Source organism: Dysidea avara, chromosome 6 (genome assembly GCF_963678975.1).
Source record: "Dysidea avara chromosome 6, odDysAvar1.4, whole genome shotgun sequence".
Classification (NCBI taxonomy): domain Eukaryota; kingdom Metazoa; phylum Porifera; class Demospongiae; order Dictyoceratida; family Dysideidae; genus Dysidea; species Dysidea avara.
In genome coordinates, this window is record NC_089277.1 from 33754968 (window position 1) to 33782445 (window position 27478).

Genomic DNA, 27478 nt, shown 5'->3' on the forward strand with positions numbered 1-27478 from the left:
CAAGCATAGTAGCACACAAACAGTAATTTGGGATGCGTGTCAGTTACTGGTAAGTTTGTGACAGAAGTTTAAAAAAACCACTTAGTGGTGGGGGGGGGGGGGGGGGGGGGGCTACGCCACTGAGCACTACAAGCACTTTGTAGCTCGATAGTGATGTCTTCAGTGTTGCAAGAGATGGATAATGCCTGGACTATTGTTTAAAAGCTGTTTCCAGCATAGTACTTGAATCCAGTTTGTAAGTCCAGTCCGCGAAATACATTACACCCTATTATATACATGGATGTCAATCATGTCATACTACAGCCTTTTAACCTAGGGAAACTAATTCTACTTCAGATTATCTAATGGTCTGGCAGTAGATGACATGTTAGAAAATCCACTGGATCAGGGAAAGGCCAGTATATAGTGATTGTGACTATAGCTATATGTACTGTACTGACTGCTAATTGTGTTGGTGTTTAGGTGTTGCTAGGTTTCACCAGTGGACTGATCGTACTATGGAATTTTGCACATGGTTTCAATCATACCGAAGTGTGCGTGTATGTGTGTGTGTGTGTAACGTGCACACGCATGTGTGTGTGCACGCATGCACACTCGACTGTTTACATGTGTCACTACTTATTACTTTATAGTAATCTATTGATTGTGTTTGCTAGGAACTCCCTATGAGTACCTTATACTTAACATCACTCTGATGCAGGGGAAGTCCCTATCAATGTGATAGTGTTATAGTGGACTTCATCACTATCCCCAGCTCTCATCATCTCACTGGTGAGTTTAATAGACTACATGATATAGTGTTGTGTAAACCATTATAAAGCCAGTTGTAGTCCAGTTATACACACAGCTAAAATTTCAGTCTATACAAGTATCAAGGATTTTCTCAATGAGGTCCAGTTAATTTTGTTCTTGTTGTTGTTCTCTGTAGCTACTCAGTCACTACTGATGTTGTGTGAGGAAGGACTGGTTGTGTTTGACATCAGTGAATATGCACTACAAGGTGCCATTTGTGCTGGACCTTTACAAGCCAGCTGTGACCAGTTTGGAATATTTGGATGAGTGTCCTGACAACGTCAGCAGCTCCCTTTACTTTGTCAACTTGTAATGGATAATATTTTGTTTAAGGTATTGAAATTGTCTTCTTTTAGTACAATATGTTTTATGAACAGAAAATGGCTGAGTGGGTCTTATGGTGTCTCCAGCCTTAATATTGGCCTCTCAAGACTAGCTGTGCCACTGAAAATTAAGGAAATGTATGTAGAAAATATCTGGGCAACTGTCCAAGTGTGTTCATATACGTATCTAGTTTCGTGTTTCTGCTGGTCAGTGGCATTACAAGATGCCAGAGCATTCTCAGTGGCTCTCTAGAAATCCACTCATGAAAAACAGTCTGAGGCATGGCTGTGGTACAAATGTGTAGAATATTGGTGTGGCTATCCATTCATGGTGAAAAGTGAACTTCACTAGTGTGTGCATGGATTGACGATTGTCAAAAATTCTGTCACATTTTCAGTCCCATTCCAAGAAGGATAATTTGGATAAGATATCATCCCCCTTAGGAGACTGAGGAACGCTTTAGCCCCCTTAGTCCCACCCTCTCTCTGCTGCTTATTATATGGTCTCTACTGAGTGACTTGTAATGTAGTTGAACTCGCTACAGGGTGATTTTATAACCAAGCTGAGTTCTCTACAAGGTGACTTGTAGCGTAGCTGAATGCTGTAATAAAGGCTTTTTTCTTACAGGAGCTGACGTCTCTATTAGCGTGACTGCACTATTAGAGTATCTTGATAACAAACTTGTTTCGTGTAGCTGGTTTTCGTACTATAACTCAATAGCTTTAAATCCGATTCTTCTAAACCACTGAAAGGCCTTTTCCTAAGATAATTAACCCATCTATATACCAATTTTCAACTCGTTCCCCTAAACGGTTTGTCCAGTAGGTGTGGCAAGTAATTGTTTTAAATAACAAATCTTGATCGTGTGGTTGTGGCTGTTAATAATTAGACTACGATATATCTTCACAAACAGCACTCAAACATTAATCATTATGATTAATGCCATCAATATGTGCATGTAATGTTTATTGTAGGGCTCAAACAAATAGTGGTTTTTACTATTCGAATATTCTTTATTCACAACTAACGAATATTCGAATATTCTTTTTCAGCATTGATATGGATGAGATATCAATAATCCTGCGGCTGTACAAGATGTCTCTTTAATAAAATTCAGAATCGACATGATTCGATCACTTATGTCATAGATATGCTTATGTAGGATCAAGAATTTCCATGTACTCTACCACTGAATAAATTCTGATGTTATATATTTCCTTTGAAACGAATATTCGAATACCAGAAATGGTATTCGAACATTCGAATATTCTCCGAATATTCGAATAATAGAATATTCGTTTGAGCCCTAGTTTATTGTATAAAATGTATGCACACTGTATGCACTGTACCAGCTAGTCTTATGTGAGCCAAGAGAAAGAGTTCAACTGGGAAGCACAAGAATAAGCCTTGGCATATTCCTCCATTGTCACCCATAGAGATACTTGCATATGTACAATTCATGTATTCATTTTTAACGTCAAATGGACAGCAAGCTCTTTTCATACTTTATATACAAACCCCAAATGCTAGGACTTTGTGATTGTACGAGTCCACAACAAATGTGAGGCTATTAAGCATGGTTAGACAGTGTGGTCGGTGCAGTTGTCCAGAACACTGTCTTATTGAAGTGTATTTCATCAAATAGTCTCCAGTGATCGTAAAGATATACACACATTTGTGACCCATGTCTGCGACAGCTATTTGATTATCAACACACACATCATGGGGTTTCCGGAATTTACCATCTATTTGGAACACTGCTATGCATCCATTGTGACTGTCAGCAATATACACAAATCCTCCAAGGTCAGTGATTCCTATGGGACGTTTTAATTTGCCATCACCACTCTCTTCGTGACCAAACTGAATCAGAAAGTTACTATTGTGGTCATTGCACCATTCTTTATGTCAGTCTCATACAAACTCCCTCCTTCATCAAATGAAACAGCTGCAGGTCTTGTACTTAGATATCTGAAGCTTATGCCTTTTATTATCTCGTGTTCAGCATTGAATGTGTGACATGAGAGAAGTTTACTACAGCACATTTGCCATCACTATTGCTTACAGTCCCAAAATTTTACCATTAGTTTTAGGCCACTCAAACATTGCTTACATTGTCATGATCAAGGCAATAAAGTGTTCCAGAGAATTGGTCATATGTGCTTATAGAATTGAGTATTTCATGCCAGGTTGAGATGCACTGATAAGCTATCTTATGATACACTGTTAACTTGTCATGGTTGTTTTCTTTATCTGTTTCCCTTAGCTCTTGGTGATATTGACAGTGACTCACATGCAAGTGTATGTTACAGTTGTTGTCTAACAATCCCTTTTCACACTGCTCACTGATATTACCAACTGCCAAGACTTTCAATTCTATGTGAATGTTGTTGTTACCATTCACCTTAGATATAGTTATATATGTACATGGTGCAGACTTATTGTGTTCTGCTGCTATTGAAAGATGGTGTGATTGTGAAGCTGTATATGTACCTGTGTATACGTTTATCACAAAATGGACTAGACCACCCATGACAACTGTGTGCACAGTAGGGAAAGCTTTAAAGCATATGGTGTGTGTGTGTGCTTGTGTGCTTGTGTGCTTGTGTGCTTGTGTGCTTGTGTGTAGAAATTTATTTTGATTTGCTGGACGGTCAATGAAAAGGTCACTTTGTGTACCAAGCGATTTCCAAGTAAATGTTCATAAGGTTGTATTTGGATAGCCATGTTATGATATTATAGCGTCTACTAATTACATAGATACTCAGGATAATTTATATGTGTATCCTATGGCTGGTACACCTGAAGAGTGATCCAAGCGTGGATAGCTGGTTTATGGAACAGAAGCCTTCAATGTATTCTATTGAACATTTAAGCATTAAACTGGTTATTTGATGTATATAGAAGGTCTTAGATTTTTCGGAATGCTGAAGTCATCCACAATAAAATGCCCATCCAGTCTTAGTAACTGCAACTCATTCCTAAAGCTACAGTGGTGTAAACACAGGGGTGTAATCACATAATGTTTTAAGAAGATATACTTGAGGTATCCCATAGTGATATTTGGGAACTTTGATTTGATTGTTTTACTACTATCAATGGAATTATATGCTCCTTAGTGTGGTTTAGTAGACTTTACCATTTCTTACAAGGCTATAACACGCTGACGAACTTTCTTACTACCACTTGTGTTTGATATTGATCTTTTGTGATGGTTTTTTGATCAAGGGGGTGTCAAAATATTATGGTATTGTAGAAGAAGAAACAACTCAGTACTTTTGTCTGGAAATAATATTGCCTTGAATAAAAGGCATGTACTGTATAATAATAATAAGGCTTTATGTGTTGAGTACATATACACACGTACATTATATTTAAAATGAAGTCATCAATAAGGCAGCACCAGGTTTGAGTGCTATACTCTAAACTTCTCCAGTAAAATGACGTATAAATTGTATGCTCATAGAATTGGATGTGTGTGGAAGACCCCTTTTCACAAATCCTGTCACATATACTGTTGGTAGTAGTTGTACTGACTTTACACGAGCTTGAAAAACAATATCTTAGTGATAAAGAAACATATGCATACTAACCTGAAATTTACTTCATCAACTAAGCTATGTTGATCGACACTCACCACTAACAATTTCAAGTCAATAACATTTTCCAATTGAAGGGGTCAGTGGAAAAAAGGGGGTAACCCACATTTAAAAAATAAAGTGGGTATTTAGTGGACATTAAATAGAATTTTCAGACATTTTTAAATTGCCGCAACCTAATGCAGATTTTAATGTGGGTGCAGCTTGAACTTTTAAAATCTGTTGTTAAATTTTCTGAAAATATTATTAGCATGCTTAAACAAGCTTTTTCTTTTTTACAAAATCACAAAGCTCAAAATGCAGGTTACCCCGTTTTTCCACTGACCCCTTCAATTAGAAGTTATCAGTCTTCAAAGTTGATAATATTGGTGTATGGAAGATCCTTTTTGCATATCTATTCACATAATCAGTTTGGTATAAAGAGCATGGAAATTGTAATGATGTTTTGTTATGTCCTTAGCCCAAGTACCTCCTTGTTGTCACCATCATCCTGTGCTGGTGTTATTGCCTCTTATACAATAATTTCCTGGAAATTTGAATGATGGTGCCACAGTCCTATATGCTATTCATTAATGATTATATATCTGAAAAGAGATCCCAGCCAAGCTGTTTTTGTATGACCAAAATATTGGTGAATCTGCTGCCGGAATAGATGGGAAAACCTTTTTGCTGAGTGGCTCTGTTATACACTGTGTGTGCAGTGATGTTAAAGATAATATATCATGCTGCTTGAGTTTTAGTACCAGGGATGGGCTTCTGCTAGTACATATTTACAATTCACCACACATACATGTGTGATTTGTGTACAACATAAGTATAAATATTGTGTAAGTATTAAGTATTTTGCAGTATAATAAGACCTATATTAGTAGGATGGGTTTTGCGTAAGGTGCTCCAAGTCTGTTATGTATGTACAAGCAATATTGCAGTATACAATAACAATGTTGTTCAAGTGTTGATGTAAATGTGTATAGGCATACTAGGTCCTTCCTGTGTATATGATATGGAAACAATTAGTTTAATTCTATCCATAACAATTTTGTAGCCCTGCTGTAGTACATAAAGCACTATATACTTGGAATGTAGTTATTGTACATATAGTACTCCATACTAACAAGTCTCCTGGTGTGAATAGCTCACAAGATACACAGCACTACTCAAACAAATAATGTTGTGATGGTACAATTAGTATACCACCAACATCATCGAAGGAATGACATACTGATAGTGGGGTGGTGATACTGGTCCCCCTGATGTGACTGATGATAATACTGGTATGTGTGTTGTGTACATGTGATATGTACTGTATTTATCTGTATACAAGCCTACACATTTAATTCCTATCCATCATTTTAAACCCATTGTTTAAACACGCAAATCTGCAATCAAACCATGCAGTCACTTTGTAAATGCGTGCCCCAACTATCAATTGAAGGGGCAAGCGGCAAAAGGGGACAAGTGCCATTTGAAAATTTAGGTGACCACATAGTGGGAATTAAACAGAATTTTGGGACATAAATGAATTATTTTCATATCTGCTAAAAATCTATTTAAGACTGCCATGAACTTTTAAATTCTGTTGTTTACTTGGTAACAATATTATTCACATGGTTGAAACAAGCCATTCTAATTTGTTTTAGAAAAAAATCTAAATTGGCACATGCCCCTTTTTTTTCACTGACCCCTTCAATTACTGGGAAGTGAACAGTCATTCTGCTTTGTTTTGAGGTATGTTCTACCCATTGTGCAGTGTTACAAACAAATGGGAAGCCTGGTCACTACAGAAGTCTAGACGATTTCAGCTGTACTGAAGCCACGAAAGCTACTATGCATCACCACAAATCAACACCTATGCAGTAGTAGTAGTGTTGTTCCAGTTCTCAGTACTGGAACTAAAACAATTCCAGTTCCAACTGGAACAATAGTTTTGGTTCCTGAACTGGAACTAGAACTGTAATTCTAAAGGTTATGGTTCCAGAACTAGAACTGGAACTGTAATTCTAAAGGTTATGGTTCCAGAAGTAGAACTGGAACTGTAATTCTAAAGGTTATGGTTCCAGAACTAGAACTGGAACTGTAATAACTAGCTGATACTGGAACAACACTAAGTAGTAGAGAAAGAAATGGGACACAAAGGAGTAGGTCTATGGTGCATACACTATAGTTGCTGTGGTTGGTGAATAGGCATGTCTCAGGCCGAAGCAACGTCAAACAGTGTAGAAATCAAGCCTAAAGCATAAATCATAGTTCAGTTATACTTGGCTGAAGGCATAGAAAAGTCGATTTTAAAATTCCATAGGAAAGGTTTGGGGTCACTCTGAAGGTATTTTCTTGGTTATACCTAACCAATGCTGTCAAGCAGTTATGAAAGAAAAGTGAATGGGTGACATTTTTGGGAAAGAAAACCAGATTTTTATACCTAAGTGGGTATGTCTCTCACCAACAACTGACTTATAATATGTATTTGGTATATGAAACATATTTGTCTGATTGAAGTTGTGGTCCCTTGCTTTATTGGCATAGTAATTATCATCAAGCAACAAATGGTTTCTGTTAGTATGCATGTCTACCTCACTCCGGTTAGAATGTTATAACTAATTTTCCTGTGTACAAATGTACATGTATGCATGTTTTTCAAAACTATTCCTTGTACGGTTGTTACATAACTGTACAGTGTCTACACTCAATCTTGTGATGGTATTGATTACTGTGTTGTATTCTCAGGTGTACACATTTCCTGATAACAATAAATTGATGATGGCTGACTGGTAGACATCAATTGTAAAAGTTGCTTCACGCATAAAAGTAACTCTCTGTGTGCGTGCGTGTGCGTGTGTGTGTACATATGCTACAAATAGTGCACTCTATTTATAGGCTGTCCCAGTTTGATATGTATCGCATTAATGATGAGGCATTTTGCACAAAAATCAAAATATGTTTTATATCACAGTTAGCTAGGCTGTTAAATTATTTCTAAAACAGTGAATAAAAAATTAAAATTTTAAAAATGGGAATAGAGATCGCTGAAAAAAGCCATGAAACAAGATGAGATCGCTGGGGTGATAATGCAAACTACTTTGACTCTCTGTCATACATTTTAAGTTACATGTTCCGTCATTGTGAGACAAGTCAAAATAGGGATTTGTGGTTTACATTACCACCCTAATGATCCCTTCTTGTTTCATGGCTTTTTCAGTGATCCCTATTCACCTTTAAAATTTTCAATTTTTGATTCATCCAGTAGTGGATTATGGATTTATTTGACGATATAATGAAGACTGTGGTGAATAGTGTAATTTTGCATTCTGCATAGTAATACCATCAACGTTTCAGTACACACATGAAACTGATCAAATTGCAATGTACATACAGAGTGAGCTAGAATTAATGTTACCAGTGTCTTTATTAGCTGTCAAATTCAGTGTAAGGATTGTTGTTATATATCAGATATACACTTGACTGCATTGTTAGAGTATTTGCGTGACTGCTGACTATACTGAATTTAATAAGAACACAAAATGGTAATATATTTAACAAACAGTACATCAATCAATACATTTAACTTTTACGGAATCACTAATACATAATTTTACTAACATCTCTCAGGCTCACCCCATCATGATGATGTCTGGAACATTATTTTTGGTAAAATGCCATCATGCATACGAAACCATACAAGATTATGCTCAGAATTAGGTTTTCTGCTTGTTGCAAATGAACATCCTACATACGTGTAGAGAGATGGATGTGCTGGTGGAGATGGAGTGGTGTTGAGGGAAGGAATAGCTGGTAGAAACTGTCTCAGTAATGGTAGACTGAAAACTGTAGAGACTCTTGATCAGTAATTTTTTTGTTTGTTGATACACCACACCATGTATTTTGAAATTATGTATGAGGTGTTGATTGTGATTGATTCGTTGTTATCGGAGGATTCTCTGACATGTCTTTGTTGGTATTGTTCAAGCTTGTTCCCTGTGTCTTCTTCTTGGTCTGACTTCTAGAGATCAAACTTGGAGCGCTAAACTTCAACAACACTTAGCTACCCTCCAACCGTAGTCTCTCTTTTCCTTCTTTTAGTATTTCTTGGTCCCTCTGATCTCTTATATGCTGTTACCTTTCTTCATGATTCATGACATACATATTATTTTGTAGTATCATAATCCATAGCATAAGGCATCAGTAATCCATACCACAATTTATTGTGTGATAATTGATAGTACCTTATACTTATTTGAAGTGTCTATCTAATTCGTTTGATAACACCAAGCATTTATTTTGAGTATCAGTGTAATTTCATTGCACGATAGTTTGCTAGTTAATTGTAAGAGATAATATTTCTGCATAGCAAAATAATACATTTAATTGGCAAAGAACTCATCGTAATTGTTTGTGCATGACCACCAAACAAACAATAGCCCAAATAAAACACTCTAGTTTAATTACTAGTGTCAAAACACCTCAGCAATAAGGTATGGGTGTTGATGGTTGTACATGTTTTCAAAACTATATAATTAGTACTTTACCTTGTTGAAGTGTCTCTGTTTCATGTATGTAGTATTCTGTATGCAAGGTGGTCCCATTGTGGTTAGTGTTTAGTATAAAGTTTAATATAGAAATTTTATTTGTTCTAATCCATTTGCCTTGAACATGTAGTTCTGCCTTTATTAAGCAGTTGAAATGCATTTTATACAACAGCTGTTCATAACTCAACAATTCTCAGAAATTTGTGTATTACACAGAAATTTCCCTACTTGCATTTGTAAGGTTCCATACACTTGTAACATCAGAGATGATTATGTAACTGTGTGTAATACCTTCATAAATGTATATTGACCTGCAACAATTTGTAGACATACTATATGTTCACCAAACTCTTTAGTGCCATAAAAATGAAACTACTGTATATGGTATATCTAACATGTTATTTTGATCACTTTTGTTCTTCCATAGCTCATGATCTTATGACAACAGGTACCATATGGGTGGGCACTAATACTGGTAATGTGGTTGCTATGGGTATACAAGTGAAACCATCTACTAAGGATCATCCAAGAACAATAAAGCTGTGTCCTAATGGTAATGTAACTCTGTGTGTGTACACGTGCACGCACGCATATGTAGTTTGTTTGTGTATGTGTGTTGCAGTGGTGTGTGTATTGTGTAGTGTGTGTGTGTGTGTGTTGTGTGCGTGTGTGTGTGTGCGTGTGTGCATTTGGATCTTTGTGTACATGATTATAAATGTCATCCTCAAACTTGCTGTTGTGTATTAATCCCATGGGTCACCATACCAAGTAATGTAGTGCTACATTATAAAGGGAAGGGGACACTCTTATTGTACCTGTAATGTGTATAGGTAATAATTGTTAGAATATTTTGAAATTGCAGCAAACGACTATAAGGACTGGTTTATACAACTGAAACCATGCCATCAACGTATAGAGTCTATTCTCACTATTATACTAGGTGGATTAAGTTCAGCAAACATGTCAATATGTCCATGAAGCCAACACTTGTCTTATGGCCCTTCTTGAAAAATTTCTTAATAGTTATAGTACATGCAGCCAATTACAGATGGGTAAGAACTAGTGGTATCCTCTCATCCATATTATTGCAAATGTTAGTGTGTTGTGTCATTATCAAATAAGTAAAGTCATGTCCACCAGTATACTATTTTGTTTACAAGAATCAGGTGTCATCTTTTATGTGCATTTGTGTACATATCAGTATTCATTTTTAACATCAAATGAATAACAAGCTTTTCTAATACTTGTACATATTTCTGACATATGAGCATAAATGCTTGAAATACATACATGCATACAAATTGACTATTACATGTCTTCAATACTTTCTTCCACGGATGGATATATACCTGTATATATATTAATACAACATCAATATCGTGTCCTGTACAAAAACTTCAATAACAGCTTGTGGTATATCATAGATAATATAGTAAAGGGATTCACAATGGTGACGTCACTGTGGACAATCCTCGTTACGGGTAGGGACTTTCGAGTGGCGATATCTCACTAACTCTACTTTGTTTCTTCTTGAATTTACCTTGACACTTTCCTATTCACTATTAGATTAAGTGAGTGTTATCAAATCACGGCGGTTTGCAGCCAGTTTGTCTCGGAACTTTTTCACTTTGGTTGCTCAGGTGTGGCACCAATAGTTTTTGTGGCACTATTACTAAGAATTGTGACAAGGTACGAGAATTTTTTAAGCATCAACTAAGTCCCCAATGACTGAAGATTTGTATAAAAGTTGTATTTTGTGAGGTGAGGCTAATTCTGAGCCCATAACCTTGCATAACCAAGACCCATGAAACCCATAACGAGGATTGTCTGTACAAAAAACTATTATTTCCTACGGAAATGACGTCACCGTTGCGAATTCCTTTACTATATTATCTATGGGTATATATTTGATATACTACAGCAAACTAGCCAATAGAATCAGTATATCACTTGTACAGTTGATATACGCATCTGATTGACAAATTTTTTTTGACAGTGTTTGGTTATTTTACCAGTTAGGCATGTCATCATAACAATGGTTGCTAAGCAACCACCAAAAAGCATGTAACTAGGTCAGGTTTAAATTTGGTTGCCTAGCAACAGTTGCTATGAATTGTTGGACCAATTTTCAAGAAGATTACGGGCTGCAACACATGTGCATACTCCTTCAGCACGCTAATCACAAAGAATTACTTACAATGGTATAAAAACAGTAGAAATTGCTGTTACTACTTCCAAGTGGGAGACGAGATGTTGTATTAACATATTACACTACAGATATCATGGTATTCGAAATATATACCAAAAGATATACAAACTTAGAAAAGATGTTATAGTGCGAGACGAAGCCTTGCACTATGGCACCCTTTCCTAAATATGTATATCTTTTGGTATATATTTTGAATGATTAGATACTCTGGAGTGTGGTTTAGCAGACTTGGCCTTTTGTTGTTCATTGCTAGCTTGATCTTTTTGCTATCATTTTCTTTGGCTTTTAGGATATCATAAGGGACAAGTCACTACAATTACTACCATGTACCCATTGTACAGTATATTATATCAGTTTGGCATTATAAAACAGATAAATTGTAAAGGTGTTTTGTCCTTAGCCAAAGTACCTCCTTCTTGTACGTCACCATCCTGCTGTGTTGGTGTTATTACCCTTATATGTCATAATTACCTGGAAATGTTGAATGATGGTGCCACAGTCCTATATTTTATTCATTAATGTTATATATCTGAAAAGATCCCAGCCAAGCTGTTTATTGTATGACCATAATATAGGTGAGTCTCATGTATAGATGGGAAAACCTTTTTGCTGAGTGGCACTATTATATACCATTCATACTTTCCACAGTGCAGTGTGTCACACTGATTGAGTCTAGTACCAGGTGACACATATGGATGGGTTCCTGCTAGAGCTAATTTTTTGTATGAGGTTTGGTTTTTTGTGTGTCTGTGTTTAGGGCAAACGACCAGCACGTTTTGTATTTTAGGTTTATATAGGGCACAAGTCTACTAGTTAAGTTAGGGCACACATCTACTAGTTAGGTTAGGGCAAGCATCTACTAGTTAGGTTAGGGCAAGCATCTACTAGTTAGGTTAGGGCAAGCATCTACTAGTTAGGTTAGGGCAAGCGACCAGTAATTTACCTCATGTTTTGTACTTTAGGTTAGGGCATGAGTCTACTAGTTAGGTTAGGGCATACCTAGTTAGGTTCGGGAAAGCGACCAGTAGTTTGCCTCGTGTCTTGTACTTTAAGGCATGCTACAACTAATATTAGTGTTAGGGTTAGGGTTCAGCTTTGGTTTCTTCTTCATGCTATATAGGTTCTTTCTTCTTTAATAATAGAGCACCCTTTGTGGTTTGCATTTATAGGGTAGAAAACATAGTGCAGTGCTAGCTGGCAGCAGTGGTTCAGTGGTTATGCACCGTGATTCAAGTGTGGATGGTATGGGATCAGGGATCCACTTTAACCCAAACTTTTTTTTCAACCTTTTTGTTCAATTTGTTTTATTGGTTAACGTGGAATTAGGGACGATTTCAGCTGCATTGAAGCCACCAAAGCTTCTGTGCTTTACCACAAATCAACACCTATGTAGTAGTGGAGAAAGAAACAGGACAAAAAGGTGGACAAAGGGACATGTAACTGTATAGTACATACACTATAGCTGCTGCAATCGGTGAAAAGGCATGTCTTGAGATGAAGCAATGTCAAACATTGCAGAAAAATCAAGCCTGTAGCACTAATCATAGTAAAGTTATGCTGGCATCAGTTAGTTAGTTAGTAATTAGGTAGGTAGTCAGTTAGCAGTTAGTAGAAAATTCAATTATAAAATTCCATATAAATTTGTTGGAAAGGTTTGGGGTCACTCTGAAGGCATTTTTAGGCTTGGTTATGTCTAACCCACACTGTTGTGAAGGTTAAGCAAGGATGGTTTTTGGGTGATATTTTGGGCAAGAAAGCCACCCAGATTTTGGTACCTAAGTGGGTATGTCTCTCACCAGCAATTGACTATGTATTTGGTATATGACACATATTTGTCTTGATTGAATTGTGGTCCCTCACTTTATTGGCATGTTAATTATCACCTAGCAACTGTTGGTAATCTAATTGAAGTATATCCAGTCACTCAGGTGGTGAGAATGCTATAACTGGTTTTCCATTATAAGTGAACATGTGTACATTTTTTTTGTTCTACAATCCAAACTATTCCTTGTATATAGTAACTGTACAGTTACACTCAGTCTTGTGATGGTGTTGATTATTGTGTTATATTCTCAGGTGTACACATTTCCTGATAACAATAAATTGACAATGGCTGACTGGTAGACCATCATCTGTAAAAACTAAAACTTTCTATATGTACAAGTACACAAAAAATAACTAGAGTAGGGACCATAGAACATCGATAAAAAGTACTGAAATAAGCTGGAGTAGGGCACAATATTAAATTTATTTGTGGTCCCCACTATACAGTGCTATAGTGCTGTATGATACAAGGTAACTGTGCTTGTGTGTACATATATGGTACTAATACTGCACTCTATTTATAAACTGTCCCAGTTTGATATGTATCACATTTAATCCTGAGTTATTACTGTATAGTCTACCAGTACTGAGAACTGTTGTGGTGGTCTCCTTTACACCACTAAAATGTGACCAGATTTGCAAAAAGGTAATTTTTTTGCACAAAAATCAAAATGTGTTTTATGTCACAAACATTTAGCCTATTAAGTGGTTTCCACCATTATTGTACTGTCACTCTGCTGAGTCTGCTATCTGTCACTGAAACTCTGTGTATCCACGGTAGACTATCTGACACCCTGATGCCATTCAGGCTTTGCTGGAACAGCTCTTGTGGGCTCAGCCATATGGCTGGATCACTTTTGGGGCTATAACAAATGCCCTTAATGGATAGACAGTCTCCTCTGGCCTCAAACTCTGCTCGGCAGCCTCACTCGTCTTTCCTACATTTCTTGCTCCTGGAAGTTTCCCACCCCAATTCCCACCCCTATTACTACCATCTGTAATATTATGCTTTATCAAAAAAATTTCTTGTGTTAACATCGTACTCTAGTAATACAATAAATGCTAGTAGTGGGTATCTGTGAACAGGAGATCTGAGAGCACAGTTATAGAAGCTAATAGAATTTATACGTGTGACCGGATTTCCTAAAAGAAATCTTCCGTACACATTTAATTCTATTGACTTGAATGGAAATAACTTTACTTCTATAGTATGTAATGAAATTTTCTTCATCCACTAACCTATCTTATTGTTATTGTTATCTTATTGTAATCTAAAGTTATGAATTGTCAAATTTGGCTAGTTGGATGTGCGAAAGACCTCTGTTCACAAATTTGGTGTTTGTACTAATATTTTGGTATAGTTTTTGTGTAGTTGTGATAATAATACTAGTCATTGATGATTTCCACAGTTCATTAATAGCCCTAAAGTATTGCTGTCACACACAGTAGTTATGGTATATAAAGGACAGCCATAAAAACTTGCATTTACAGCACCATGATGTGGGCATACGTAGTTAGCCTCATAACAAACTTTTGTAGATACGCTTGTAGGATTGTCTGTTACATACAGTGATTGTTCTATTAGAGTATTTTGATCATCTATAAATATTTGTTTGGTTTGAAGATAGGGAAGGTGGGAGTGTGCCCCTCTCTGGATACACCATGCACTAGTGCTGTGTCTCTCACTGAAACTTTACTAGTTTACAACAAAGGAGTAACTGGTAGTGAATGTCTCAATGGTGGTAGACTTAAATTTGTAGAGACTTCATCAGTACTTTTAGTTGATACACTCAATTGGGGATGTTTAATTGTGATTCAATCATTGTTGTAGGGTTGGGAGTTTGGTATTGTCCAAGTTTGTTCCCTCATCTTCTTGGGATCCAAACTTGGAGCGTTCAACTTCAATACTGACCTTCCATTGTCTACTACACTACTCCTTCTTTTGGCATTTCTAAGTCCTCTGTTCTTTTCTACACTGTAATGTTTCTTCAGACATATTACTGTTATTTTGGAGCATCAGTAATCCATAGCATAAGGCAACAGTCTGTAATTTATTGTGTGATGGTTGACAGCACCTAGCATACATGTATCTGAAGCATCAGTCTGATTTCTTTGATAGCACCAAGCATATATTTTGAACATCAGTGTTATTTCATTGTGCAATAGTTTGGTAGTTGACTGTAAGAAGTAATACATAGAGTGTAGTAATCTATCAAGCTTAATCTACCACATTAACGTGTAATTGTCTAAAAATTCTAAGTTATCTGTGATTGTCTGTGCATGACCAAACAAACAATAGCTAGTGTGGGGCTAGCCCCAATAACTGATTGTGTCGAAAACACCTTAGCAATAAAGTGCAGGTGTTGATGGTTGTACGTGTGTACAAATTATTAATGGTATATACTTTACCTCAATCTTGTTGAAGTGTCTCTGTTCTCTGTAGTATCCTTTATGCTTAATACCTTCATAAAGTGTATAATGAACAACAACTTGTGTATACGTTCACAAAACTCTTGGTGCCATGAAAAGTGTGATTACTGTATATGGTATATCTAATACGTTTTATGATAACTTTTTGTGTTCACATGACAACAGCTACCATATGGGTGGGCAATAATACTGTTAATGCGGTTGCTATGGGTATACAAGTGAAACTATTTACTAAGGAACACCCAAGAACAATAGATCTGTGTTCTAATGGTAATGTAACTGTGTGTGTACTTGCATGCGTGCACGTGTGTGTGCTACCAACCTCCTCGTGGTGGGCCTAGTAACATGCCACTCTAGTGGTGTGGCTAATGGTAATTATCACCCCTGGCCCTGACTGTGTGGTGGAGACCAGGCAGTGCCCTTGAGTTGGCCTTGAAAAAACTAACAAAAAAGGTTTACACTGTGCACACAGTTCATACATTGCATTGAGGATAGACTAAGAAGAGTCTCAGGTCCCTGCAGCTGCTATTTCCTGTCACTATCTACCCTCCATGGGAGTTCATTCATTCATCTGGCCTAACTGAATTGCTTGTAATTATGTCCCTTGGCAGGATAGGTGGGTGTCTCTCATGGGAGACAGGGGGCTGGAACAAAGGACAAGCAGTCAAGAAGTGTCTGTTTGCATGCATAGTGTATGTGTGTGTATGGTGTGTGTATGGTGTGTGTATGGTGTGTGTCTCTAGTGTGTGCATGTTTAGAATTGTCAACTCGCTGTTGTGTATTAAATTATCCCAGCCCATGGGTCACCATCCCAAGTATTGTAGTGGTATATTATAAAGGGAAAAACCCTATGTCATTGTACTTGTGATGTGTATAGTTGCAAATTCTTTAAAATGATTGTTTATAATGAAGTTACAGTAGAAATGACTATAATATAAGGACCTTGTTGTCTGGTTTGTCTAACTGAATCCATGCCATCAATGTACATATTCTATTCACTAGGTAGAGTAAGTTCCAACAAGCATGTCCATATGATCCCATAAAGCCAAGATTTGTCTTATGGTCCTTCATGACAAATTTACTAGTTAATAGTTACATAAGAAGTGGTATATCCTCTCATCCATGTGATTATTTTCATTGCAAATGTTAGTGGTTGTGTCATTATCAAATAAGTAAAAGTAGCTTGAGTCGTGCCCACCAGTATACTCTTTTGTATACATGAAACATGTATATTACATATTTACATTTGTGCACATGTCATATGGTAGAGATACTGTACATTGATGCATACATGCATTCATTTTTACAATGAATGAACACACAAGCTTTTCTAATACTTGTACGTATTTCTGACACAAGAGCATAAATGCTTAAACTACTAACATACCAATTGACTAATACAAGTCTTCAATAATGTCTTACATGTAGGAATGGATGTATAACACAGCTACAATACTGTACATGTAAAAGCCAGTGCAGCAACAGTAAAGTAAATATGGTAAAATTGTACAGCAGATGGTCTTCTTAGATTGCTCTTTCCCTAACCTAAACTCACTTATTGGGAACTTGTGAATACATCGGTCATGATGGTGACATCACTGATTATCAAGGTTCCTTTGGAGGCTGACAGCTATAGCTTGTGGAGGAGATCGGGCTTTGTGTATTCAAAGCTAAATTGGTATACACACACCCCACTGGTATTGAATGCTAGGAGTTTGTGATTAGTGTTGGGCAATATACCGGTATGGCGATAACAAGGCAATATTACAGCTGGCAATAACTGATACCGCTTTGTTTTCGAAAAACCACCATACTGGTATAAATGGTAGCAACTACACATTTACACATGTCAACAACACCATATTGTACTGATCAGTATTTCAGCCTTAGCCTCCTTGTACTAGCAAACAAGACTAACCCATGCACTAGCTGACTACTACACGAAGCGATGCACTAATTATTATACGAGGAATGTGTACTGGATGCAGCACTACTGTGATTGTGGGATAAAAATTCTGGCTTAGCAGTGGCGGATACAGGGGGGTTGCAATGGTTTCAGCTGAAACCCCCTCTGAAAACAGCGTGCGCCCCAAATTTATTGACGAGTTGTCGTGTCAGTGATAAAATCGCCACGTGTGTTAATTCTCTACTGGCGAAAATCTTCATAGTTTAGCCTTTGAAATCACTATTTGTACAGCAGGTTGCGACCCTTTTTTTTTTTTTTTTTTGGTCTTCGACTTATGCAGCACCTATCAATGTATTGCCCCACCACCCCCCCTCGGGCGTAAGTGGGGCTTTACAGGGGGAATTGACACGAAACTGCTGCCCCACTATGGGGCATTTGACGATCGTTCAGTAAGCACCCAAATATTTTTTTTGTTGTAACTTCCTTCGCTATGTCAAATCCCGAGTAAATCCCGCGTTGCAACTGGGGCCAACGGTGGGGATTTGATACGATAGGTTTGCCCTACTATGGGGCATTTGACATTCGGCTGTGTCAAATCCCCACTATAGCCCCATATATGCCCGAGGGGGGGGCAGTGGGGCAATACATTGATAGGTGCATTACAGCTAGGCTGAACCTGAGTGGAATCCGAAACCCCCTCTGAAAATTTCCAGATCCGCCACTGCTTAGTACTTATGCCTTTGTAAATTATCTGTCAGCTATACATAGGTCCTCCTGTTCAAGATTTTATATGCACTCCCTCAAGTTAGGCTGGTTTTTCCAAATTGGTAGTAAAAAAACTCCACCCATGAAAATATATAATGTGTAAACTGTTTTTTTTTGTGTGTACTTGCTATAGTTCATTTCAATACTGTGATATTTGCAATAACATGATAGTGGTGTATGGTTCCCTAATACAGCTGCTGGTTCAGTGAATCTAGATTTTGCTGCAGCTTTATAACATGTTTGAAGCCAAAACTTTAAGTTGTAGCCAGGGCTGCCCAGAGAAATTAAGGGGCCCAGGGCAAAGAGTTAAAGTGGGGCCCCAGGGGAAAGGAGGGTTCCACTCTGAATGCACAGACCAAAAAAAAAAAAAGGTTGTTACATGCTGACAATGACAATAGCTGCCCTCACCAACTATATATCCTTATTTATAAGCTTGTTACACTGCTCCTGTGATGAATACTGTGACTGCTCTATCTAGAGTATCAAGATCTGACTGCTGTACTAGAGTATATCGATCTTTTAACCAGGTACTCAGCCTGAAAGGGGCCCTTGATGGAGCCCCTTTCTTTGTAGAGCTTTATTGAGAATTGTTAGTTAAAAGGGGCTCCATCTTTCTTTGCCCCAGGCCCCAGCCTGAATGGGGCCCTTGATGGAGCCCCTTTCAGGCTGGGGCCTGCATGGGGCAAAATTACCCAGTTGCCCCTCCTGTGGGTGTAGCAAGTTTTTCTCAAAACACAGCAAATTTTCTGTGATGTACCAAAATTTACCATTGTGTAAGTATAGCATGGTTCCTACACATGTGGGGCAACATTAAGAAGTTTTGTAGGAAATATTCCCACACTGTTGAATTGTGTAAGAACGATTTATGACATAATGTGTAAGAATAATTCCTACACTTGTAGAAATTATTCCTACACTGCAAGAAGATGTTTTACACTTTGTTCCATGCGTGGGAATCTTTTTTACAAAATTCAACAGTGTGGGAATATTTCTGACAAAATTCTGCAAAAATTTTAAATAAAGCTCTACACATGTAGGCACCATGCTTCCTACACAAGTATAAAATTCCTTCCAGCACTTTACCTCAAAATTATGATTTCTTATTTAATTTGGAATACGTTGTATGATTTGTATTATTTTACATCCACTGCCATGCAAACTTGTAAATCTAGTTAATGTGCCATCACTATGGTATGCCATAAAATTAATGGTACCATCAACATTTGGGCAATTCAAAGGTTTGGTTCTGGTGGAACTAGATGCTCTGGAGGGTAGTTTAACCATTTCTTGCAAGGTTTATAGCAGTGTTTGGTATTAATCTTTTGCTGTCATTTTCTTTGTTTATTTAGAGTATCTTGATTGATGTCTAATATTATAGCATTGAAGCAGAGGAAGCAACTCTGTTACTTGTGCTGAAGTTTTTTCCTTGAACATGAAAAGTATGTGTATATTATTAATAATAAGGTTTTATGCGGTGAGTACGTAAACACATCATGTTGAAGAATTGCTGCCATCGACAAGTTGCAATGTTGCAGCACCAGATTTGAGTGCAATATCACACTCTAAAACTTCTACAGTAAAATGACTTATGAATTGCAACTGCATGGTATAAAAAAGTCAGTACAATTACTACCATAAACCCACTGTACAGTATATAATATGACAGTTTGGCATAAAGAGCACAGAATTTGTAAAGATGTTTTGTCATTAGCCAAAGCACCTCCTTGTTGTCACCACCATCCTGCTGTGCTGGTGTTATTTCCCTTGCATAATATTTGTCTGGAAAAGTTGAGTATAGTAGTGCCACAACCGGTCCTGTATGGCTGTCTTTATTATATCTGAAAAGATATCCCAGCCAAGCTATTTTTGTATGACCAAAATATAGATGAGTCTCATGTATAGATGGGAAAACCTATTTTCTGTTATATACACCATTCATACATACCTGCACAATACAGTGTGTGTAATAAAGATAATAATATGTCATGTCATGCTGCTTGAGTCTAGTACCACTAGGCAGCATTTTTAGGTGGGCTCCTACTAGTGCATATCCACCACATGTACATGTGATATGAGTGTACTTTCTAATATAAAATAAAGTAGCAATTGTTTAGTGTAGCTAAAACAGTTGTTAATAATAACTAACAGTTGTTTATCTGTACTATTAGGTCATTGCAGTTGTACTATAGTGGGATTGTACTAGAGGTCTGTACTAATGATAAATATTGCATATTATGCAGTGTAGCTGTGTGTTGGGTGTGTTAGTACAATGAATGGGATATTAAGTAATACGTATATTAAACAGGATGGGTCTTGTATAAGGTACTACACCAAGTCTCTTATGTATGTACATTACTGTCCACAAGATTGAATATTAATAACAATGTTGTTCAAGTGTGTATATAGGTATACTACGTCCTTTATACATAATACAATATGGCTATATCATTGACAGTTCTGTAACCCTGCTGTAGTATTATACTTGGAGTGTAGTTATTGCACACACATCACTCCATGCTGATGTCTCTTCCACATGAATAGCTCACAAGATACACCACCCCACCATCAGTATGTCATTCCTTGATGATGTTGGTGGTACCATCACAACATTATGTGTGTGAGTCTTCAGTCAGTGCTACTGGTCTCCCTGATGTGACTGATTATAATGCCAGTGTGTGTGTAGTACGTGTCATGCGTTGTGTACATGTGATATTTATTCATGTTGAGCTTGGGAATTCATTTCCTATAAATCATTTTAGACCAAGCATTTAAACAATCCCAGTGTCTGTTCAGGCTCAGGTCTGAGGTGTTTATTTATTAGAGCAGATGAGGTGCATGGTGATTATGGATAAAGTGGTGCTAAGAGTGTTTGTGTACTGTTATAGTAATCAATTTGCAATTTGGAATCTTTACTTACAACAATGAATTGTGATGTTTAGCCAGTACATGTATAATTGCTCTGCCAGGTATTGCATCAAACTTTATGGATTGCAAATGGAAAGAGAAAAGCCAGAAGATGCGATACTGAAAGGTATGCGAGACTATAAGCTACCCTCTGAGGCAAAGGCCAGCCATTCTTCCACAGCAAGTAGCTAGTTAACAACTATTTGACGGAACTGGCATTTTTATTGTGTCAGTAAATACACATAGGTACAAACAAAAATTTCATGCAACAGGTTTAATTAATTTATATAATGAGTTGCATATTTGTGCCTTTAAACTTTCCTGGGTTTATCAGCACCCCTTTCCAATCACCCTTAACACTGGATGCAAAAGCCAAATGAACTCTGTATGCCTCAGCTTTGCCATCTATTTCAGATTTAATCTTCAGTTTGTAGCAACATAATATCTAGTTGTGCTAGCCTGTACATGACCTGTAAGTACAAAATAGATATGCAGTATAATACAATATGTGCTGATGTTATTTGTTTACACTAGGGTGCTAATAGCACAGTAACACATTGCCATGCGCTTGGTAAATAGTTAGTCAATTGTCACTACAGACTCACCCATCAATGCTTTAACATCTGTCTTGGTAAGGGATAAAGGCTTTTATCATGTTGATCAAACATTACAACTAATAACACAACTAGTACAGTAAGTGCAATCTTTAATATGCATCACAACCACTATGCCATTAAAGTGCTAACCATACAAGCCACCAGTGCTTAGTAGGGCTGAGCTATACTACCGTTTTAGCGATATATCGCGATATTTTGAAAGTATCGATATCACGAAATTTTGTTTTTAACTATCGTGATACCATGCCTGTACATTACTGTCATTAAAAATCCATTTGTTATGCAGTACTAGGTTAAGAATCCTTGTAAATGATAAAGTCCACCCTATCTGGTTTCCCCTGCAGAGAGGTGTGAACATCATAACAACCTCAAAGCATGTGTTACAATAACCAATAACTGTTACTGTAAACAAGGATGATAGTGGCTAGTTTGCTATCACCTATAAGGACTTCCTGCAGGAATGCTGAGCAATATGCTATGTGGCACCAGCTATGATTGACTTATTTGTAAGTATCGTGAACTATTCAGTATCATGAATAGTGGCTTTAGTATCGATCGTGATACTAAAATGGCAGTATCGCTCAGCCCTAGTGCTTAGTGCCAGCATTTATATTATGCCTATGTATATACATAACAATGCACTGGTACATCAAGTGTAACTCTGGCCATAGATATACAGACTAGTACCCGGGATTGGAATCATCTCACATAAGCCCATTAACTTCAATACAAACATGTTCGCCAGATCATTGTTATCTCCCTTCGAAAAAGGTAGGATAGTGAAATACACCATTCACAATATGTTTCTGTAATATGTAAAAGTGTTTCTTCAGTTGTTGGCAAGCCTTCCTCGCGAAAGGGGGTGGTTAATTAGTGGTAGGGCCTGGTTTGTAGGTGTGTCTCTCGATGCGGCTGGCTAATGTACATGTGTAGCCATCATTATCAAAAGAACCAGACTTATAGTGCACGGCAACTAATTATTACTGAATGTTTTAGGAAGTAGTCACAAGAGTAGAACTAGTCTTCTGTGTGATAGATTCAAAGATATTGTTACTTCCAGTAACAATGATCTGGCACGAAAAACTGGATGATTCCAATCCCAGGTACTTGTCTGTATATCTATGCTCTAACCTGTCAATCTTGATTTTGTGAGATACTGACTGGTATGTAAGATTTATACAATTTTCGTATGTCATGCCCCTGTGTGTGTCTTACATAGTATTTTGTGACAATGAGTCATTGCTATCCTTACAAGCAGCCATGCAATATGACTATATAGATTGTAGGCTTGCCCCTTCAATGCTATGCATTCACCTAGTTGTAGTAAGATAGGATGTTACCCTAAGGCACCATTATGTCTGCCAATACCACAATATTACACAGAAACCAGTTAACTTTTGCTGATCATAAGATAGTTGTCATAACAATAACCTCAAAGCTAGTGTAAATGTGATTTTAATAACTGTTATTTTAAGACAGGATGTTGGTGGTCACTTCAGTACCACCCTAAGGCTTCATACTTGGGATGAAGCATCTAGCATATATGTAAGTGGGCACTTTGTGTGATGTAGTTGGAAAAGGTAGAGACATTTTCAAATTTTTACATTTATGCAACATTTTATTTTCATACCAAGCATTGTTCTGCACAGTAGTCTTTGCTTCAGGCCCAGACATGGTATTTGTGTAGTGCTTATATATTTATAGGTGCATGTACGTACAGAGGAATGGCAAGTATTATAGACTATGTAACTGTTGTTGTACATATGTTCTAGGAAACTAATGCAGTCATGTAACTGTAGAGATCCACCCTAGTTTACTCTCGTATGCCAGATCTAGGAGCTCATAGCTTTCAGTATAAGCATTGAAGGGAATACATAATCTATGGTATAAGGTGCAGGCATTTTTACCTACTAAGTGCCTGGCCTGCGAGGCTAAGATAAGGCATGCCAGTTGAATCTCTGTGTATATGCATTAGATTTCTAGAGCGTATGTACTGTACAACAGTATAATTATAGTGTTTGATACTCCGTAGTGTGATATAAATATTATGCTACTGAAAATAGGTGATAGTTGAAATGCAAGAGCACAATATACAAGACCAATTGACAGAGTCACCTTCACCTTAGATCATTGCAGGAGAGCATGTTCCTCAGATTGATAATTTTCACAGAAGAAGAATGGAAGCCATACTAAGAATGTGTGATGGTTGTAGCAAAGAGTTACACAGCACTTTATTGTTCTAGTACTTGTCCTGTGTACATAACAACTGAGAAAGTCAAACAGTATGCCATAGCTCATTATGGAGACTATGTGGGGACTAGTACAGTATATGAACTACATATTGACCATCCAAGACTCATCTAATAGAGGGGAGGCATTTTGTAAAAGTTGCTGCTAGATCTGCCATCTTCATCAGCACAGAAGAATAAAGTGCATTTTCTGAGGGTCTTGGTTTCTTTATGAGCAAAACAGCTTTCAGTTTGGCACATTGTCCTTCGTCTTGTTAACAGTATTTTAAGATCTAATAATAAGTCTACATGATTGCTCACTATGATGATTATGTGACTGTGTCTGTGAAAACCAGCCTTATTATGTGTTGACCAATCATAACCCCTCAAGTATTCGGCCAATCAGCTTGTTATACTGCATTAGACAATAGTGGTATGCAATGACCGCAAGGGGACCAAATCAGCTTCAACATCCACAAGTCATGTTGGCACAACTGGAAAAGTTATAAGAGTGATTTTCACAGCGACAGTCACAGAATAATGTATATCTATGTCAATTTTACAATTAAATTTGCAAGAGTAAAAATATTGCTGGTGTTAGCGCTGGATGGTAGCTACAATGTCAGTTATTAATGGCAATATCAGATTGCTACGTAACTTCCTAAATATCCTAATTGAACAATCATGTTTAATCCAGGCCTTTGCTAAGAGGATAGAGGTTGTATAGATAGGAAGGAACTAACATATCAGGGTCATTGATAACTAATGAATCATTACAGAGCCAAATTGTAAAATAATTGGAGCAAATAGCTCAGCATACCAGTGGCATAGATGGAGCCCAGGCGTAGCTACCATTCAGACAACCAACTCAACAATTCAGGCTGAGCAGGCCTGAGTTTTGGCACCCTACTCAAACGTTACTAGACAACATTATTTACATTAACACTGTATCACACATAATAGAATTTATGGCTGTAGTACTAAGAAGGGCCAGAGCCCACAGTGACTTGAAAAAGATCGAGATAGCAGCCGTAGTAATAATAAAGGTAATAAAACATCATGTTCAGTGTAGATTATAGCCACTGTTCTTGTTACACTGCTTGGTCTAAACCATTAATTTTACATCTATAATTATTGTCTTTTCAAAAGTTCCAGTGAGTCATTGTATTGAGCTAATTGATCATACACAACATGCTTGCATTAGCAGTTACAATCAAAAAATAGCCTCCACATGCCATTTCAAAGCATATACTGTGTATATATATTCAAAAATTTTCCTTGAGAGAGCACTCCCTAGCTTGACATGCTTAGCACATGCAGTTGAGTATTGCATGAAAGATAATCTCTGACTTAAATATCACATCAGATCAATAAAAAGTAGTGTGCATGACTATTATGGCCTTCATTGTAGTCCATGAATGGCCTGTAACAATTTACAGTATGACAAAAGTCTACCCATTATGCTAGCATTATGCTTCAAAGCGGTTACCATAATTTTCCGTTGTAAAATAAGTTTCATAAAATATATGCAAAATTTGTACGAAAATTTCTTGCACGAAAATCTTCATACAAGATCGAACTACTCTAATAGAGCAGTCATTTATCATATGAAAACATTTTTACACAAAATTTTTTTTAATCATGAAAAATCTTTGCACAAAAATAAAGTGCATTGCAGTATTGCATGTGCTCCAATTATTGTGTAAGCATAATAGGCTAGTGCCAACAACTGGTATGTACATGTTCATTCGGTTAGTCCTGTTGCATGTATTTGCGCTGTTCACATCTTGTTGAGATTTGTTTTGTGCTGTTCTGTTGCCTATGTCACAGTGATATGCAGGTTTCGTGTTTCACACACTCATGCAATTTATATAATGTACTCATCAAGTGTATTGGGCACCACCTACTGTGAAAATGTAGCAATTCATGCATGGCCACATTCTGGTATCATTACTTTTGGTTATAATACAGTACCAGTTTCTTCATGGACATACTCTTTTTCACAGCTAAGTTATTACCTCTACAGTGAAACCATATTATAATGTATTATGGACATCTTGCATGGGACTGACAACAAGTGTCCTGATTATCAAGGTGATACTTATGTGCTAAAGGATCATTATAGATTTGAGGTGTCATGTTGAAGTGTCCACATGCACATTGATAGGTTCCACTGCACTGTAGGTATGTACATAGAAATCTGAGAATTGATCAAGAGTGAGTGTTTAGTAGATAGCTATACACAAACCATTTGTAGAAGTGATCTTACGGTTAGTCGTGACACTAATTTTTACGCAAAACTTTGCTGATTCAGATTAAAAAGTAACCTCTGTAATTCAACAGTGGATAATAATAATAATAATGAGCAATGTATTTTGAAAATAACACTGTTTATAGTTACATGGCAGATTTTTCATGAAGTTCTCTTGATTATAAAATTCTTTCATAATTTTCGAATTGTCAGGTAATTTACTAGTTGATTAAGTCTTGATAGTTAAATTTTTTGTTGCATTTTGGAGTAGAGAGGTGCTAGATTACATATTAGGGTGCATGTTGTCTGCACAATACATAATTATGACAATTTAGTAGTTTCTGGTGTCAGATTATAAAGATTTGACTGCATCTCAATTAAGCCTGTATTGACTGACTATGTCACTCTTGGGTGGCGTACATGGCACTGAGTTTGCATGATACATTCTACATTAGTTTGGCCAACAATAACTGTTATATTAGAGAATTTTTCAACCAATCTGCTAAACCATAGTTATGCTGTGCACATGTTTTGCTGTGGCCACATGGAGTGAGTACATCAGCATTTTAAACTCTCAGGAAGTTTGTATTTGAAGCCAACACATTAAATTCTTTTTGTGGCAAAAGGCTTTTGAATGCTTAAAATGAATGCATGAAAATTTCTATTATGTGTAGCAAAAGTCTCAATTATAATAGGACATTCGCAACCGCATGCACATGACAAATGCACTGTATACAGTGTAACACGAGCTGTGGATAGTTACATTTCTGAATGCGTGCAAACAGTTTTATGTTAAGCTGGTACACTTGTAGCTAAGCTGGTACACTTGTAGCTAAGCTGGTACACTTGTAGCTAAGCTGGTACACTTGTAGCTAAGCTGTTTGTTAGCTGCACTTGTACACCAAATCTTGTACAGCAATTACTCAGTGTCGGACCCCTTGGGTTTTAATGTGAACTAAATGCTGCAGTGTCTGTATACTTTGACAACACAAAAACATGTATAGGTACATCAATTTTCATGATGTTATGCATGTGTACACATAAAACTATAATCACTGTGTAAACAGCTGGTATAATGATATATAAATAAATAAACACAGTTGAAG

The 27478-nt window shown here is 37.0% G+C and overlaps 1 protein-coding gene across 5 annotated transcripts; it reads left to right on the forward strand.

Annotated features, from left to right (window-relative positions):
- The first annotated feature begins 104 nt into the window (after positions 1-104).
- LOC136258601 (uncharacterized) lies at positions 105-24691 on the forward strand. 5 transcript variants are annotated; one of them, XM_066051942.1, is made up of 9 exons: positions 105-394; positions 463-531; positions 657-771; positions 929-1125; positions 5817-5989; positions 9666-9791; positions 20914-20989; positions 21339-21403; positions 23957-24691. In XM_066051942.1, the coding sequence occupies exons 6-9, from the start codon at positions 9677-9679 to the stop codon at positions 23965-23967; spliced, it is 267 nt and encodes an 88-aa protein (XP_065908014.1). In that variant the 5' UTR covers positions 105-394; positions 463-531; positions 657-771; positions 929-1125; positions 5817-5989; positions 9666-9676; the 3' UTR covers positions 23968-24691. The 5 variants fall into 5 exon arrangements, 3 of the variants coding, with proteins under 3 accessions (XP_065908014.1, XP_065908013.1, XP_065908012.1); XM_066051941.1 differs by having other exon boundaries at positions 105-531; positions 5851-5989; XR_010702876.1 differs by lacking the exons at positions 9666-9791; positions 20914-20989; positions 21339-21403; positions 23957-24691 and adding an exon at positions 8322-8861 and having other exon boundaries at positions 105-531.
- The last annotated feature ends 2787 nt before the right edge of the window (positions 24692-27478 follow it).

Coding starts and splice junctions, on each gene's coding strand:
- LOC136258601 (XM_066051940.1), top strand. CDS start 9,575: ATGTTCACCAAACTCTTTAGTGCCATAAAAATGAAACTACTGTATATG. Junction 9,792..20,913: donor AATAAAGCTGTGTCCTAATG/GTAATGTAACTC, acceptor CCACATGAATAG/CTCACAAGATACACCACCCC. Junction 20,990..21,338: donor ACCATCACAACATTATGTGT/GTGAGTCTTCAG, acceptor TTGCTCTGCCAG/GTATTGCATCAAACTTTATG.